Source organism: Ambystoma mexicanum, chromosome 6p, assembly GCF_040938575.1.
Source record: "Ambystoma mexicanum isolate Mex_15411 chromosome 6p, UKY_AmexF1_1, whole genome shotgun sequence".
Taxonomy (NCBI): Eukaryota; Metazoa; Chordata; class Amphibia; order Caudata; family Ambystomatidae; genus Ambystoma; species Ambystoma mexicanum.
Genome location: NC_090935.1, coordinates 303,401,432 through 303,420,752, shown reverse-complemented (window position 1 = coordinate 303,420,752; position 19,321 = coordinate 303,401,432). Strand labels below are relative to the sequence as shown.

Below are 19,321 nucleotides of genomic sequence, written 5' to 3'. Positions count from 1 at the left end.
CTGAAGCGTGCTCAGGGCACGTGCCGTCTCCACGTTGGTGGCCTGTAGAGGCTCATCCACAGCCTTCCTGAAAAGATGGTCTCCGTCAAAGTGCATGTCCAAAACCTGGAGGACTTAAACGCCCCCCCCCCTTTCTTCGCGTCCAGAGGGGACGGTCTCGGGGAGATGATCAGCAGCATTTTCGCTGGGGTCTTCTCAATGGCCTGGAATGAAGACTCCCTCCTTTCAGGGAGGGACACTCTTGCCTTCGGAGGGGAGCCCTGTGGGTCCACCCCCACGGCCTTAAGGGACGCCACCGCCACCTCGATGGAAGGGGCCGCCTTCGCCTGGTGCATCTGGGCTTTCACGGTCTGCCTTAGTGGTCGCCCCAGACACCTTATCCTGCTTGGCCTTCTCCTTAGGGGTGGGCTCGGAGGACCGGTCCCCTTTGGCCTTCTCTGCCGAGGGTAGGCCAGAGGCTGCACCCTGTTTGGTCTTCTCTTTGGTTGCCTCCGGGGCCACCTTCAGCCTGCTCGGGTGATCATACTTCCTCTTGGAGGAAGATTCAGAGCGTTGACTGGGGACCGATGCAGCTGGTGATGTTGAACATGTCCTGGCCCCCCCCCCCCCCCCCCCGAGGAGCCCACTGTAATGGCGCTCCTGACTATAGTGGACTTGCAGTGCTTGGCCTTTTGTTGGACCCCCCCCCCACAGGGGGGCGCCCTTAAAGGACTTAGTTTTCCCGTTTACGCCGATCCTTTAACGTGCGAGTCGAGAGTTCAAGGCAAAACGCACAATCTTCCTCCTTGTGTATCGTGTACAGACATTACAGGCACCGGGAATGTTTGTCATCCATGAAAATATTCTGCACACTGCAGTCAGTGCAAAGCTTGAAAAGAGGGGGAATCCTCCTCCTCCGACATGAAGCACGCAGTGTAGGCCCGAGGAATCATCTGGAAGCCTCCACGAAGAAACTTTATGAAATACGCCCTTGAGGGACGCTGAAGAATCCGAAAAACGGTGGCCAGTATGACCCAGCGCTCAGTGATTGGTTGTTAGGAGAAAGACAGTTCAGAAATTAAACAGATTTATTTTCTTTTACCGAGGATTCCCAGCCTGACGACACAGAATATTCATGAGCATGTGATTGCATGCCAGACCCCATCCTGGAGAAGAGGTAGTCGCAGTAAAATTAGTTTGCCGAGCAAAAGAGGAAAGACTTCACAGATTTCATGAAGATCATCAAGGAGGAAGAGACTCTTATGCTCAGCAGAAGCGCATTCCAATCCCTGGAAGCATGAATCTCAAAGCTACCACCAAATCTTTCCAAGCGATAGCGTGGCTGATTCAGAGTGTGGGTATCATTGGAATGTAATAGAGTGGGTTTTTTAGAGGAGAGTCTGTCCGTCAGATACGGACTTGCCTTGTAATGGCATTTGTAGGTCAAGGATAAACCCATGTGCCTAATTCTTTGTTTAACGGGTAGCCAATGTAGAGCTTTCCTAAAGGAAGGAATATGTTTGTATCTGGTTAAGCCATAAATGTACCTGACTGTGCCATTATGAGAGAACTAACTTAAGTTTCTTGGCTATTTCCATTGTCGACCACCACAAATTAAGGGCAAAATTATACAGAAAACAAACTGATCATGACACTGCTGATGTACACTAGTGATCGTCCACAATCATTACGTGACAATTTACAGTATGGACAATTGCTACTCATTAGAAGAAATGGTCAGGAAAAAGGATTACATGGTGGAGTCCAAAGTCTTGTTTCAACACTTAACAGGCTATCCAAAGAATGTATTAAAACAGGCTAAAAAGCAAGTCTGACAAGATATTGCAGCAATTTAAGCGTATACTAAAAATACAACCTAATCTAGTTTTGTCTGTGCCACTACTTATTGCAAATAGTCTTCATAAATTAGGAAATCGGTATTAAATATTGGAGAAGAAAGTCCTCGTTTGCATTGAAGTGCAGCCACAATATTTGAGAACTACTAGTACATGCTGTGGATCAACCTAAGAAGAAACCTGAAAACTTAAAGACGCTATTGGTGACTACCTGAATTAAAAGGTAGCCACCCATGCAGGAACTGTATAGTACGTCACTTTACCAAAAGCACAGTGACCTTTGAACACCAAGGTTCCAATGGTCATTAAACATTGTTGCAAATTAAGAAACTAAAAATATCATTCAGGCATTAAAATATTCATGTGGGGACCTTTATATTTGCAAGAATGGACATTTCTCTAATGTCAGATTATCCAAACATAGGTCGGAAACTAGGATACACAATATACAAGCCCCTTTGGTCCAACATTATTTAGAAATGGTGCAGTAAGAAGATGATTTTTCATAGAAAATCATAGATGTGGTGAGAAAAGAACAGACACATAGGAAAGAAACTATGCTCAGCAGAATTGAACAAACATGGATAGTCCATTTCAAATCTCAGTTTTCTGGAATCAATGATCAATTGGTGCGGAAAGCATTTTTGTAAAGTACACTTTGATTACAAAAACTCTCCTCCTTTACTACATCTTAAACATACATCGAATTTTCTATCATCCGTTTGAATCAATTTTTTGATTGCAATATTAAAACTAAATATCAGGACCGTGCACGGCTAAATAATTATACCCTTATTTTAGAATTCGTCCACCAGTGACAATTATTGGTATACCAACATGGATGCACCTTTAGGTATTCCAAGTACATAATACGCAATGAGTTGCTCATCTGACTTAAAAAGTTTTTTTCAAAATGCCACCCTGCGCTACAACCTGTGGACGACAACTGGAAGCTAACACGGTTTTCAAACACAAGTAAACGATACACTCATTGAGATAGTTGAGATATTTTCTTTCTTTGCCCTTTTAAATAAGCACAATGGCAATACCTTTATACAAAGGAACTACTTCAATCAAGATTATCCAATATTGCAGATGTAGAAGCTCACCTGCCTAATGTTGATTAAAAACCTAGAGCTTGAAGAGCATGGTGTATTGAGCTATTTCAGACATTAGTTTCATGAATTGATAACCGACATTTCAGCTGGGTCAATTTTTCACCACCTTCTTGAAGAGAACCAGGGCTCCCACAGGTAAAGCAATACAGAAATGAGTGCAGAAAAATTAGCCTCATCTGAGCTGGAGCTTAGAAATATTTCCTTTGAAGTTATGCTTCATGTGCCACAATCGCCTTTCTGCTTTGCTTATGGTGCTGCATAGTTTAGTTGATTAATAAAATATCCATGTATAATCCTTCAGCGTAGTTTTTGGGAAATGTGTTACAGTAAATCACCCTGAATATATGTCCTTTAATTTTGAATTCTTATTACAACACTTATTACATTGTTTTTGAAAAACAGTTTCATCACGGTATCTTTTTGTCGTACGATATAAGAAAATTATCCCTTGGGTTTTTGTTCATAGACTCCTTTTTACATATATTTTCAAAAAACAATTTCTTTACTTTGTCATTCTTTTTGTCTGACAGAACAGGCTTGCCATAAAGAAAGATCTACTGCATCACAAAAAAGGGTAAATTGCAGGTCTAGTGAAATGACAAGTACTGTAGGATATAGAAAGGCATGACCCCAAACTAACCCACATCTCAGGTGGAAAATAATTGGACCCCGCATTGGTGCATTAAAGTACAGGTTGTGTACACTGCCACCACACTCACTCTGCATATCCCTGACACTATTTCATACACCTTCTAACTTTGGAAATGATCATTGATATTTGTCTTTTATGAAGGAGAACGGAATGAATGAAGGGGTAGAGGCTGTGCTCCAGGTTAGATGTTTATTTGGGTGTATTTGACTATTTCCCTAGGTTTTAAAGTTGGGAGTAAAAGGTTTTAGGAGTAAGAATTTCCCAATGGGAACAGTCAAACTGGTTTAACTATAAAACAGACATGTTTTGCAATAAATATTACAAATGCGTCCTTACCTCTTTTCAATCAGGCAGTAATAATAGTTTCTTCATGTCGCTCTACTAGTCAAAACATATGCATGGTGTGGGTGAAAGCAGGGAGAGGGCGCCAATCCATCTATTTCCAAGTATTTGTACTCCCTATATTTCTTGTTGGAGACCATTTGCCTATTTTTAGGCAGCAAAAGTAGCTGATACACCCCTTATCCTTAGGGCTGGTACTGAGGGAATGAAGGTATCCAGAACCAATTCCTCAAAATCAAACTGTATGAGCTTTAACTAAACAAATACACCAGTGTCAAGCTCCATTTCTTGGTTCAGACTGGGCAACTACAACTTAAAATATGAGAAGCATCCTAATTACAACAGCTAAGAAATGATTAAGCGAAACCATTTGGCCCTTTTTGCAGACAAATTGAAAACAGAAATGTAAAATCTAAATGTGCAACACACCAAGATCCCCATCAAAAGCCTATAAGACCCAATGATGTGACAGACCACTGAACAGAAACAATGAAAACCTCCCACACAGGTCTTTAAGAAATTCAGAATGCACATTATTGGCCAGACATGTTGAAAAATATATAGTTCACTCACCAATCGGTTTTCATCAAAAACTTCAAACAGCAATCTATGGTTAGTTGGATTAACCTGTACAATCAATAAAAACATTTGAGAATGTGAGCACAAAGAATATCAGTGTTTATTTGCATGAAGATTACAAGCATTCTGTGGCCACACAAAGGCCATCAGTTTGACATATTTGTTTGTTGTAGATTGTGACAAAGGCTCAGTCAGTGAACACAAAGAAGGATAAAGCTTTACAATACAGTATTATATAATTGTTATTTGTGGACAGAGGTGGTTCCATGAGCCATAGCTAGTAATTGTGAAGTCATCACAAACTGTATCAGTCTGGACATACATACTTCCATGCAGCTAAGACTCACAATTAATCCTCCATGTATGTGGTTCCAGGAGTTTAGAAACACTGTTTTGCGAAATTATCGTGAGCTTCTCTTTTCTCCAGTCTATTTTAGTATTTTTATGTTCAAAACATATAAGGTCTTTTTATTTGAAAAACGTTTCCTTTTACGCTTTCATTAGTGCTACAACAAGAACAGGAAAACATCCAAACTCCACTGCAGTTGTAACCCTTCCGATGATAGAGTTAAACTTTTTTGGGCGGGTCAACCACCACAACACATTTTCGGCTGTTACCTGTGCTCTTTTGTGCAAGAAATGCCTTCAAAATGTGCCCGTTTTAAGTGTGAAAAATCCTCCCAGTCCTTTGAATCTAGAGAAATAGAAGAGGGGCAATGAACATAGTAAATGCACTCACTCTCGCTCAAACGAGACCAGCTCAGTCAGTAATTTGCACCCTTGCTGTAAGAACTTGATGATCTCAAATAAAGTTAACATTGTTCATGCCTCAAACCTTCCACCAACATAGGCAGTAAATGCATTAGGAGTTGCATTGAAAACTGATACCGTACCCTATCCCAAGAGGCACTAAAACAAGTCGATACAAATTTTAAATGCCTGTAGAACCGACTGAGCGGCACAGTGCATATTTGTCCACCCCTCTCCCCTGGTAAGGAGAAGAGAGGAATGTTCACAGAGCGAGAGAAGAATCAGAATAAATGCTTCATGAAGGATGACTGTGGATCTTGTAGGCCAGAATAGATAAGAGCACGGCCGGAGCAAGTGATAACACAAACGAGGCACTAACCACAAGAGTCGAGGAAAGAGCCAGGCAGGACTTCCACCTGGGCACAAGATGGCCACTGTGGGGCACTATGGACCCTCAATCTGGGGAACAAAATACCAGTGAAATACAGAGCCTATCCAAAGGCAATGAACAACAAAATAGAGAACCTCACCAAAGCAGGACCAGAACAAATGGGAATAAAGGAGGTAAGGCCTTTGTAAGGCAGAGCAGATTAGGAAGAGGAAGCAGGCACCCCCGAGCAAGGACGATGATCAATGCACCAGATTTAAGGAAAGCCAAATGGTTGAAAAACAGATGAATGTATTGATGGTGCCAAAGGACTACAGAGAACGGAATAAGCTGAAAAAACTGGTAAAACATAGAAAACCAATAGCTGCTTTCCCTTGGAGATCTGGGACACATGAAAAACTGCAAACTACTACTGAGAAATAATGATCTGGGCATTACATCATTGAAGTTTGAACTGGGCACCAGAAGGGAGAAGCAAGCCAGGCTCTATAAGCCCGAGTGGATTATGAAAATTGCGATCTGGTCATATATTGAGGCAAAGCAGCAAGCTGGATGTTGCATGCCTGTGACTTGAGCAAAGATGCATGCTGGGTGCTAGATCCTGTGACTAGTGCAAATATGCAAACTGTGCACATACCCGTGACTATGCTTAAAGCAAAGAAAGTACTGGGCACAATGGGGCTCATCACGAGTTTGCTGGTATTCTGGCGATAAATCCACCGGAATACAGGGAAACAATTGCTGATAAGGCCACTTGGGCTGGCGGTATTAGCTCCGGAGGTAATACTACCTGATTACAAGTAGCGGTTTGCCAGTGTAAAACCACATTTAATGGGACTCCATTGGAATTTTTGCCGGTATCACCAGAGGCAACTCCTCCACTTTACCCTTCAGAGAATCGCTGGTATTACGATCCGGTAATATTGGCAAACTTAGTAGTTTGACGGTGCAGGAAAAATTGAGGTAAACGGTATTACCTCCTCTCGCCCCCCCCCCCCCGCTGCCAAACTTGTAATGAGCCCCCAAGACAGTGAGCGGAGTAGAGCACCATAGGGAGGGGATGGCAGTATTCCTATTAGTAGAGAACGGACCTTAATGCCTTATATTTTATGCCATACTGACCGCTTTTGCTTAGTTGGTTCAAAGTTCAAACCACTCTGATGACACAAGCTTGTGGTAAATACTACTGCATTCAACACATATATAATAGCATTCGAATTAAAAAAGACCATCCAGAGTTGAATCCATAAACCTTAATTTAGGTGTATTGTTATGGTGCATCCTGTGCTCTTATAAAACATGAAGTGGTAGAAACAGCAGCCAATGCATTTCGGACAGTTGTCTATAGATTGAAGAGATGGCCCACTGTAGTAGCATGAAGAACTGCCATATGCTAGGTTTCAATTAGGAACGACATTATTAAAACCACCTTCATTTTGTCGACTCATTTTGAGCGACATTGGTCAGCATCCTCCATTTATTTTCCCTGTTATGGGTAGGTCCCCCATACGCTCCATCTCTATATTTGGTCAACACACTTAATACTAAATATAAACTACTTAATGAAGGTCATTTTAATCACAACATACTGTTCCCATGCACCAAGAGCTGCCCCATGTCACAGCACAATTTCCTACGAGCAGCTCCATTGTACATTCCATTGTCCGGAGCTATGACCCAAGTCACGTCCCATTTCACAAAGATATTCTAAAGGTCACCAATTTCCCCCCCAAGAACTCCCCATACAATATTCTATTGGCAAAAGAATTGCTCAACGTAACATCCAATTATCTCACGAAATGCAACATAACTCATTGTCCCAAGAAGTGTCTCATGTCGCATGAGATTTTATTGTTTTCTTTCCAGAGATGGAGTGAATGTGAGAGAGCTCTTCTTTCATTCTAGAATTGAGCTAGTTGTACTGGCCTTTTGATGTCTGAGATCCGAGAGAAAACTTTGATTTTGGATAATGTTTTTTGCAAAGTGGTAATCTTTTTAGTCACAGAATGTTGCAGTACAACATAACTAATTCACAAATCTGGCTGGTGGCATTATCATCCTTGCCTTTAATTCCTTTGTTTGTGGCGCTGCGTGACCCATTTTGTGGTTAATGGTGAGGTGAAAGAGTGATGCTGTCTGCTACTGCTGTTAAGAGTGCAAGAACGGACAAAAGCTTGCTCACACACATCAGTCATAGGTATCACGCTGGAGCAGTGAGACCATGAGTGGAGAAGCTGCTTTTGTCCCCCAAGTGTCAGTGCTCGGGAAGGGCCTGGTGCATCACCCGCTCTTTTAAATCTCCCCTTCCAGTGTGCAAGAGCTTGGGAGGTTTGACCAGTTCCATTAGTCTGAGGGGGATCCTGTCACTGGAAGGCATGCAGCATTACAACCTTTGTTTTCCCTACCAAGTGTCAACTGGTAGGGAAGCATTCCTGTAGCAAATAAGGACCTCTGACTGATACACACCAGAGATGCTGTTGTGTGGCAGCAAGGAAAGTACTAGGATGAAATGAAAGGGGTGTTAGTTATTGGCAAAATAGTCCTGTGGTGGGTTAGGTAGTTTGCGTATATAGGAGGATGAAGAGAGACTGGTATCTGTGATGGGGATATAAACTGTGCTGCATTGTCCGACGCAAGCAACATACACAAATTATGGAAATTCCCACAACAGAGAAGATGAAGACACGAATAGAGGACTTTACTTATGGTAGACCAACTCTATACATTTGTAGGAAAGAATTAAAAACATTTAAGTAATTTCACAACTTTTACTTCTTTGTATTTATCGTACATTGATATTATCTTGATATGATTTTATCAAGCCCTTGGTTTTTATCTGAGACTTATTTTAGGTATTTATTTTTATTGATGTGTATAATATTTAGCATTGTTGCAAGGCCGCAACACCTAACTGTTAAATAAAATGAAATGACTTGGAAAAAAAGTCCATTCCAAAACCTACTGCCACAATAAGAATGGACTCCAGATTTCCTCCCGACTCTAACATTAATACCCCTTTTCCCAGTGGTCCCAACAAAGAACTAGGAAAGAACTCGAATGGTCTCCAGCTCAATAAAAAAAACATTCTGCTGTCTGGAAAAAGCCAACCAAGAAGCAATAGTGCTGCAGGAAAGCCGGTGCTCGTTTTCCCTTTGGTCATGCATAGGAGAGCAATGCTCGAGGATCTGAAATCCAGAAGAGAAGGTTCACCATTGCTTAGCTGATGACCAGCTGTCAAGTATGCAAGCAAAAGCATATCAGGGGTGATGGTGTGCGTTTGTTCCTGTCAATAGGGTGAGCAAAACTGAAAGCAATGGTCTGCCGAGGAAATTTCAGTCATTTATATGCGAGAGATACTGCAATTGCGTATTTGAAGGGTGACTAGGCAAACGTACTCAAGAATTATTGGTGTCAATTCTGTTTCAAAGGGTAAGTGGTCACATGATCTAAAAACAAATAATATTGGCTACGGAGATAGGCTAGAAGTATCACCAGTAGAAAAGACAGAACGGTCATCTTAAAAAATACATTTTGCAGGGTCAATACCATCAAAATTTATTTAGTGACTAACTACATCCCTCCTAAGAACAGCAGTCTTTCTAGTGGAGGACTTGCCAGTGTAAAGCTTGGTTTCAATTTCCAGGAATGCAAGCCTTTGGTCGGCCTCCAGAGATTTAATATCAAGGAATCATGCCAATCTATGTGCATACCAATGATTGCCTCGTTTTCCATCTTAAGCACCTGAAGATCCTCGGATGTTGTGCAGAGTTCCTATAAGCAACAGGAAAGAATGATTCAGTCAGACCATCCTTGACATCACTGGCAGCGACTAGCAGGATGGTTCCTTGAAGGAATGAGCCATGCATCTAGCAGCTATGGACACAAGACACTAGACCGCAACACAGCCTCATTCAGATCATTGGCACTGCAATCGTGTCAGGCAAGGTCTACACATCTACCTGCACCAACTGATGGCAGACACCAAAGACATTATTTGTGACTTAGCACGAAAATAATTGGTGCAGAGTGTCTCCCTGCACGAGCTCTAGCTCACATACAGAGTTGTTGAACTCAAACAAAGGCTGTTTGCTACGAGTTCCTGTAATGTTCATTCGATGTTGGATGCCAGCCACAGCCAGTTAGGCAGAAACCTGTGCAGTTCCCTCTGGGACCACTGCAAAAGATTTAGGACTACAGGTGTTTGGCAGTAAACCCACTTGGTAGCAGTCTGTACCACACAGATTCACTTGGTAGAAGAGTTAGGCAGTATACAGAGTATTCACAATAGGTCAAGAGCACACAATAGAACAAGTAAACACTGACCAGGGCTTGGTGTAAAAAAGATATAATTATTTATTTAAAACCATATCTAGAAAAACACACAGGCACTAATAGCAAGCAATTCAAAAACACGGTCACTAAAAGATATACACTCCCTTAAAAGAATATTAGACAAGTCTTAAGTAAAACCCACTTATTTTCAGAGAGCGGTGAGCGCTTAACGTAGATGGCACTCTAATAATTCGTTTTTTAAAAAGGGAGAGAAAATCAGAGAACAACTTGAAACAGATCCCAACACTTTTACAAAAACAGAACAAGAGGGGAAGGCAAAGTGAAACCGTGAATTCAGAGTCAGTATGCTGGATCCGCTTTAAGAGGATCGAAATGAAATGTGTCCAAGGTCACACGGTTGCAGTGCACCAAAGTCTTGTACTAGTTCAAAAAGGAGTTGGATCAAAGAAAGGGACCAGTTAGAGGGTCAAGGCGGCCAGCCCAGCCCAGAAGGTTAAGAAGTTATTATTACCTTGTTGCAATCTTTAGAAAGGGAGGCCTGGCGGACAGGGTACCTTAAAGTGGTGAGAACGCTCCAGCGGGGGCAGTTGTTCCTGGCAGCGGATGCAAGTCGGTGCTTCGTCTGGGGGAAGAGAGGATCTCGTCGTGGAGGAAGACAGGAGTCTGTTGCACTGCCAGGGAAGAAAGCAGCCGCAGAGTTTCTCAGGTACAAGGAGCGGTCCGTTGATTCGCGGTCCAGTGGTGAGTGGCTATTCGGCTGCTTGGCACGGGCAGTTCGACCACTAACCAGACTGGGGTGCGAAGAAAGAAAGGTAAACTGGTTGTGCCCATCGGTCAGGGGAAGAAGCCTCTCCAGCCGGGAGATCTTCTCTGTCTTCGGGAAGTGGTGAGTCGGTTCTGCAGGGCTCCACCGGTGGTGTCGTCGTGGTAGGTCGGCTTAGCTTCTCCCTCATCGGATTCTCAGGTCCTGTGGCAACTTCTGAAGTTCCAGTCCCCAAAGCCCTGATTTTATGCAGCATACCCCCATTCACTCAGCCTAGCTGTCAATCAAACATGCTAAGTGGTGAGCCGGCCGGCTCACCACTTGGGCCAATCACACAAGAGTGCGACTTGAGTTACCAAGGTAACTCAGTCCAGGGTGCCTAAACCCCCTCCCACACTCCCTGTGGTACCCAGACAGAGTGGCACCACTTTTGGAGGCTTCTGTGGAGAAGCCCGACAAAAAAGTGGAACAAAGGGCTCGACTTGGGTTGGAGTCACAGAAGAGAACACAAACGCCATTTTAGAATCGAGTCTTGGCAAAAAATACCAACCGGAGAATTAATATTAATTAAATAAACCGGCGGTATGTTCGAGGCTATGAGAATTAAATAAAGTTGGTAGCCTCGAACAATGGGAAAATGCCATAGGGAAATATTTGCGGTTGAATATAAAAAGTAGTTTCCACTGCCACCAGCCAAAACTCGATCAGGGGGGACGGAGACGTGCCCCCTCGACTAACAGACCCCAGGGCAAGCGATTTGCCCCGACCAGTACGTCCACAATATGATGGTTTCTACTGGTTTCTGTTAATAATTTGGGACTAGTAAAGCCAATGGTGACTTTACATGCCCTGGGAGACAGTAGTCAGTCCCAGGGTATGGAGTCTATGGTGGGGTGTCATTATGACACCCCTGTGTTACTGCACGGAGGGTGCTGTGTAACACATAGGAAAAACACATGAGAACCTATGGAGTAAAGGACCCCATAGCCCATAAAACACATTACCAATCAAAGGAAAACCATAAATCATGTCCAAGAGTGGGAGAAAGAGTCTCACTCTTGGCAGGAGGAAAAAACAAACTCCAGAAATCCAGCAAAGCTGCTGGGGGACTCGCTAGGTTAGGAAATTCAGGCTAAAGAGAGAATTCTCCCTAACACCAGTTCACGCTGAGGAGTATTCAGCTACAGTATATATGACTTAAAGGATTGAAGGAGGTGAAACCAATATATCCCGAACCAGATGTCCTATACCCTGGCTTTGGCTTCCTAAGACCACTGATTCTATTAACCATTTCACTTGTGCCACTAGTCTTACCTTGGAGGCTTCTGTTGAGAGTGACACTGTAAAAGCCCATCTCTGAAAACACCTACAGCTAGCTCCAGGGTTCGAAATTGAGGGGAGCTGGGAGCTATTTAGCTCCTGCTTCTAGCATAGTAGAGCCTGGTTGTCTTGAAACCAACAGCTACCAGGAGCTACTTTTGGCACCTGGTGCCTTCCAAACATGTAAATGTGACATTAACTGAGTACTTGAGAATGTTAATTAAAAAAAAAGAATTAGAACACCTCTAATACACATTTAAGCCCAATGGTTCATACAAAATGGACACAATGTTAAAGGAGTATCTCTGGTAGCTCCTGGTTCCCGTATGGTATCCTGCCTACAGGATGATGCCCGACACCCAGGAGCTGGTTTTAGCTCCTGCTCATCGAATCTCAATTTGGTACCCTGTAGCTCCAATCGAATTGCATGGAACACCAGAGTATTTTAAGTCTCACGGTATCTTTGGCCAGAGAGTAATCCGAACTGAACTTGGATCAGTGAACACTTGAATTTTCAGATTTTTTCGTGCCTTGCATAATTAGAATGTCTTAAAGGGGCTGCATTTTTTTTTAATCAATAAAAGGTGTACTTGAATGTAGAAAAACATTCAATGCTTACAGTATTTTTTATAATCAATACAGGTAATGCAGGCGTTTCCGCTGAATCTCAGCTAGAGAAAGTCTTGAGAATCCCACTGAAAAGAAGCCCAAAGTTGAAAACTCTCGATAGTTATCTGCTTCGAACACCAATGACAAAATTTAGATATTGCCCCCATTTGTAAAGAACCCTCACCATTCTATTCATTTAACAATACTCGTGCTCTCAGACATACAGTTTTGGCAAAGATGATAACGTTTTAAAAATGCTAAATATCTTGTTCAGTTGGCACACATTGAGAAGGGGGGGCAGGTAATAACATTTACGCGGCCACAAGGCACTTCCACCTTCCTAAACTTCTGCCTGGAAGAGCACGCACTCCACATTACTTTGCTCTACTCTCCATGTAGATGCATGAACAGCATGCACGTCTTTGGAACAGAGTGCCAACTACAGGCCTTCTCATCAGCCCTCTAGAATGTATATAAAACGGTTAGCAACTAAGACTGACCTTCCAAAGAGATCATATTTCAAGTCTCAAGCAGCAACATACTAAACTTGCTAGCCATGACTGAGAGAAAGGATTCACGAGCAAAATCAAAAGAGAATCGCAGTGCAATTTCAAAATCAAAGTGAATCAGATGCAGAAAAAAGGCATAGCACAGTGGAAGCGTACAGTGCAACGCTAGAAAACTTAGACAGTAGGCGTTCATCCTGTACAGGCAGTGTTGCACACACTAGTCTACTGCACTGGATGCTGGCAATACCCGTGTATGGGTTTGAAGGGACAGGATGTAGGAGTACACTTAAAAAAATAAAAAATAAGATGCCACTTACATCACATGCAAACCAACCTTTAGTGCTACAAGAAGAAACATTAATCAAAAGTAAGTGAGAGTCCGGAGAATGAATAAAAACCAACGGCAGATTAACAAAATTGATAAAAACAGTCCATACGTGTCTAGGAATGGCTGCTTGAGCTGGCAAGGGCAAGGAAGCAAATTCAATCTTCAGATCTGGGGCACACAATTGAATACAAATCACTTGCCGGCAGATGTGGCACTAACAAGTAATGGTAGAAATTACACAGAGCTTCAGGCCAAATCCTTCCCACTTGGTGCCCAGCCATGGGCCCATAATGACAAGTCTGCTGTGATTTAGAGACAAGACATCTCTACACAGCAGACAGAAATCAAGGACAGGTAAACTATGACTGAAACAGGCTATTATTCTACTACTATCTTCCACACATTAACAGAAAGCTGTGCACGTGCCTTTTACACAGCATTGTACGAAGATGCAAGCAACATCGACACAGCCAACGTGAGTGTGGACTTAAAAACTAGCAGAAAGAAAGATCGGTCTCAGGAGCAGAGATATATTGATGAGGAACCAATGGCATGAAGGAGGGGAGATGCTGTTGGATTCTGGACATTGTTTAGTTGACAAAGTAATCTAATTGCTTAACTCCTTCATTTCCTGCAACTGGTGGATGCCCAACAAACTGAGTTCTCAGATATATTTTGTAGTCGACAAATGAATCAATAATTATTACAGAATATTGGTAATGGTGTATGTTGTGTTTATTGGTAAGGTGAAGGAAGCTAATGAGGCATTGCAGAGGGGAGAATTTGGTCCTGGTCCTTAGGTGGGAGTGAATGCAGGCTGGGAGAATATTGTAGTGGTGGGTGTTCCTCTCCAGAAACCTAACTGCGAGTGTGCCATACAATTGTTCTAATAGAAAAAATTCAAAGAAGTGTTCTTAAAGACGATTCAGGTACATTATGGTATCAGAACGTGTGAATGGCAATAAACATCTTGCTCCTTCCGAGCCTTACAACTGGGACCGCTAAGATCGAAGCCATAAGCGAGAGGCAATAGACTGTTTTCTGCCCAACACGTGTCAACATGATTAGTGATATCTGTGTGAAATCATAAATGCACAGTATACTCTTTGCTTTGGGCGCACTTTGGAATAATACACACATTTGTGTCCAAAGATTTTGCATCAACTACCAAGGGCCTGTACACTTAAAGCTCCTCCATCCTCCCATAGTAAGGACTACAGTCCATCAACAATACTTCTCTGCTGAGATTAGAAAGACTGATGGCTGAGCTTTTCTACCCAAATAAGGGTGAACTTGTACTGGCCAGATACAATACCAACATTAACAAAGGCTATAAATTCACAAGGCTATGGAGGTGTCGGACTCAAAGAAACAAAACTGATGGACGCTGAAAAAGTGTTTGACCTCTTGCGATGGGCAAAAATTGAACTACTAAATAGTCTAAAAAATGGCAAATTTGTTATACGCCTCCCTGGTGGCTAGGGTGAGCACTAACACAAACCTGTCTCATGAGTCTTGTTCCTAAAGAAAGTCGTCAGGAAAACCCTCTCTGCCATATGTGGTTTGGGAAAGAGGCCACTGGTGAACTTGATATGTAATGAACACTGAGTGTGCCATCCCTGTGGGGGAGAGGCATGGTCTTGTGAGACCTGATGTCCTTATTTATTTATTTTTTTTATTTGCATCAATTAGTTTCCAGAAACAAACTTTAAATGCACAGTACAAAAAACTTAGAGAAAAAATAAATCAACTCTATATGAGGAAAATAAAAGCAAAAAATACCAACAAACAAAAAGGATTTTTTAGTTAATTTTTTTTTTAAAGAAATTGGCACTGTGCCTCAGTTCACGTAAAGTAGGTTCCTAAAGTCCAGAGGGAACTAAGTGTCCAAAGTTAAGAAAATCTCTCACACAAAGTTCAACAGTGCCAAAGTCAAAGATACTTTTCCTCCCCATCTTAGAATAGACCACCTCTCATGAGGGAGTTTAAATTTAGGATTCTCAAAATGTTTTCCCAGCCATTTTTCTCTCGCGACTGACAGTGGAACACAACTCATTACGAAGTGCTGTAGAGTTTCAACCTCCAGACCACAACAGCGACATGACAAAATTCGGTCTTCCTTTTTTTTTGGTCCGCCTTCCTATCACTTCCCTTGTGGGAAGGAGGTTCAAACGGAATCTCAGGAAGTGTTGCCTTTCTGAGTGTGAAGGGAATTTGTCAAGATATGGAAGCACTGTACCTCTACTATAGTATTCGTCGAGACTGATGGATATGGACGTGAATGCACTGAGCTTATCCTGGGTAACGATGCAGTCCCAGTCAAGGAGTTTGTTCTTCACCCTAGTCGGGTTTTGCATTAGCCTATTTACGTTTTGGGCGATGTTATCCAGAATGCCTTTGCAAGTGTTCTGCCATGTATTTAGGACTGGGATCTGTCTGCTAGACAGTGCTCCATTTATGGTCAAGAAACCACTTCTTTCCGGGGGATCCAAGCATTTGCTGCAGAGGGTTAGTGATTTCCAGACCATGGCAATGTAAAGAGAGGTTAGCCCCAGTTCTTTCCTCACACATTCAATGGGAAGAGATGATGGAAGTCTCAGAACCCTTTTCCAGAATAGACCTTCCAGCAAGCTCCAAACCTCCGGGGCAAGAAAAAAGTTAGCCTCAGCAGTGTAGGTCAAGACGGGTGATACTTTTAGTTTGTAAAAGTCAATGAGTGGTCAAAGTGAGAAGGAACAATAGCGTTGATTGATTAGAAGTGCTTGTGATGCCAAATTCTTGACTTTACTTCTTAACCTAGCAACGCCCAGTCCATCTTGAGAACTGTCATTTAAGGTGATAATGAGGTAGACCATTGATGGGACCACTGGGACGGCTTCCCCCTTTAAGTACCACCTAAGTTTCTTGATGTTATTTGATGTTCCTAGGGCCAGAATTTTCGATTTCTTTGGGTTGATTCTGAGGCCATTTTTCTGAACATACAATTCCAGTGCTTTTAACTGTCGCTGTAGACATATTACAGTATGATCTAGCCAAATAAGATCATCAGCGAACAGCAACCTGCCCACCGAAGTCCCCGCAATCTTCGGTGGGAAACTTCTTATTGCTCCAAAAGCTTCATGCATGTTAGATATGAATAAGCAGAATACAGCAGGTGCCAAACGACACCCCTGTTTCAACCCATTTTGAGAGACATTATTAGAAAGGGTTCCTTTTCTGTCCAATCTAATTATGAGAGTTGTTCCACTGTGAAGTGCCTCCAAGGGTTCTCTCAGATTGTTTGGGCAGCCCCATTTTCTCAGTTTGTTCCACAAGAGGATTCGGTCGACTGAGTCGAATGCCTGTTCAAGGTCTATGCACGCAATGTAGATTGTTTTGTATTTTTTTTCCCTTGACCATACATTTTAGTGTGTTGATAATTAAGACATTCAAGGACGTTCCGATGCCCTTGCAGAATCCCGACTGCCAAGGATCTTGATGGTGTGACAGCAGACTCCAGTCATTCAGGTGTCTCAGGACTATTGCGGCAAATATTTTTCCCACAACGTCCTTGAGGGCGATAGGTCTGTAGTTCCCAGGAACCAACCTATCGCCCCTCTTGAAAATGGGCACAATTATTGACTTGGTCCAAGAGTGAGGTATCCTTTTGAATCTCTTTATAGCGTTGAACAGGTTTATCATGAATTGGGCCCATTTCTCCGGATCTCTCTTAAGAATGTCATTAGTGAGACCATCAGGCCCAGCGGCCCTAGAAGAATTTTAGCTATTGATAAGGTCCACAATGTCCTGAGGTTCGCTGGAGGATAGATGTTTTTGTATACCACAGGCTTTCCCCATGGAATAAAGTTTCTGGAAGTGATCCTCCCAGGCCATGGTTGATATTGGATTGACAATTTTTGAGTCAGCGGGAATGCAGATGTCATTGATTAATTTCCAAATGCCAGAGCTGTTTATGCTGGTGACTAGTTTAAACATCTTCTCACCATCTTGTTGCAGTAGCTGGTATTTGTGTTGAGTGAGCCAGTTCCTGTAACTAATTGTTTTTTTTGTACAGTGCTAAATCACCTGGCATAGTAGATTTTTTAAATCGCCACCTGGCCCTCAGAACAACTTTTTTTTGGCTGCTATTTGTACATCATAAGTATGCCTGTAGGTCGAAGAGCCACCTTTTTCTGGCTCCTTCGTACGAAATACCTTCAGTATGTCGGTATATTCAATGAGGTTAGCACTTTGGTCGTGCTCATCTGGTTTTAACCTTGTTAGGGAGTCCAGTAATAAACCCATGTCTTTTCTCTTAATTCGGAGTCTATTTCCACCCGGGACCAATTCAAAGTGGTGGTCTGGTAGGTGTTGGGCTGGTTTAATGAGATATCTGTCCCAGTCCTCACTTACAAGTTCCAAATGTTGCGATTGCTCTGGGCTGTTTGAACCACTGTCAAGGATTGTAGTTTCCCCATCAGTCCTTCTGTTGCAAAGATATAGTCCAGCGTACTAACTTGGTTAGCACATTTCCAAGTTGTTGCAGACGGTTTGTCACCCCACAGACTGCCATTTACCATGAGGAGGTTTCTACTTGAGGGCTCTTTTTTGAAGTCCACTCCTCTCATCATGTTCTTCGTGGAGATCAAACGCAAAAACTCAATTTTGCTCCCCTTTTTGTCAAAACATTCCATGTTGAGATCCCCACAAATGAGGACCTCCAAATTGGGGCACAGGATCCTTGCATCATAGATAGGCTTTAGGAGCACTTCCTTAAAAGTATCCTCTTGCCTTTCAGTGGGGCTCCAGTAGACATTGCATATGAGTAACTTCCATTCCAGTAAAGCAACCTGGGCCTTAGTAGATGATTGAACTGTTAGTTGAATCCATGGGTTTTGATTTATAGATGAAAGCACCCTTAGGCCACATGAACGCTTAATGCCCAATAAGAGACCTGAACTGGGTCTCCCTTTAAGGCCCTTTAGAGCTGGATTTATGTAAAGTTCGAACCCGTCTAGGAGTGGGAGGTCACGCAACCATGGTTCCTGAAGGCAGAATAAATTGTATTTTGATAGATCCACTGCTCGATTCTCAAACAAATGGGAGAACCCCCTTGTGTTCCAGCTCATAACCTTTTTCCCTTTTGGCAAAATAGTTTGTTGGGCACTAGGGGGTTCCGGCTGGCATTATGATTTTACTGCTAAGAATCCCGCCAGCCAACTCCGATTCTCAGGGCTGCCCACAGAATTCTCCTCAGTTTTTTCTATAAAGTGCGTGTTGTGCCCCCTCTGACGTCGACCTGTATGTCGTCCTGGGCCCTTATGGCAACAGGCACTTCAAGAGCCTGGCTGGTTCCTGGTTAGAACCTTTGAGATCTTCCTACAATGTGTTCCCCGTCCTTGGTGCCTTCAGGCTAGGTACACTTGACCTCCTCCAGCTCCTTAAGCGAAAAACGAAGGAAGATTAAGTCTCATGACATTTGCCCGACTCATAAGGTCGTCTTCGTATCCCAGTGTTCTCTACAGTAGTAGTCTCAAAGTTCCCTTGGCTGCCTTTGTCTCGGACCCTTTGTCTTCATTTTGGATTTTAGTCCCAGTTCTCGTCCCCATGTCGCATTTATCTACCCAAGACACTGATCTTCTAGTGCCATTTTGCAGAACATTTTGAGTTCTGTTATTTTTTTCATTTTCTATGGTCTTCAATGCCAATGAGTTTCTCTTGCTTTCCAGAGTTCTAAAGTCCAAGGATCTAGTAGTATGAATGGGCACCCTGTCCTGTACCGAAGAGTGTGCCAGATTTTCCCTCCGAGTGTGAACTCTAGACTTCCACATGATTTTCTTTGTTAAGTCAGCGCCC

At 42.8% G+C, this 19,321-nt stretch overlaps 1 protein-coding gene across 3 annotated transcripts in view; it reads right to left on the bottom strand.

Annotated features, from left to right (window-relative positions):
* The window catches only part of NEDD4L (NEDD4 like E3 ubiquitin protein ligase), a 2,900,454-nt gene that overhangs the window by 2,073,568 nt on the left and 807,565 nt on the right, over positions 1–19,321 (bottom strand). For all 3 annotated transcript variants that reach the window (XM_069627054.1, XM_069627053.1, XM_069627056.1), the window contains one exon: positions 4,521–4,574. In XM_069627054.1, the coding sequence (XP_069483155.1) occupies positions 4,521–4,574 (54 nt within the window). The remainder of the gene's footprint in view (positions 1–4,520; positions 4,575–19,321) is intronic.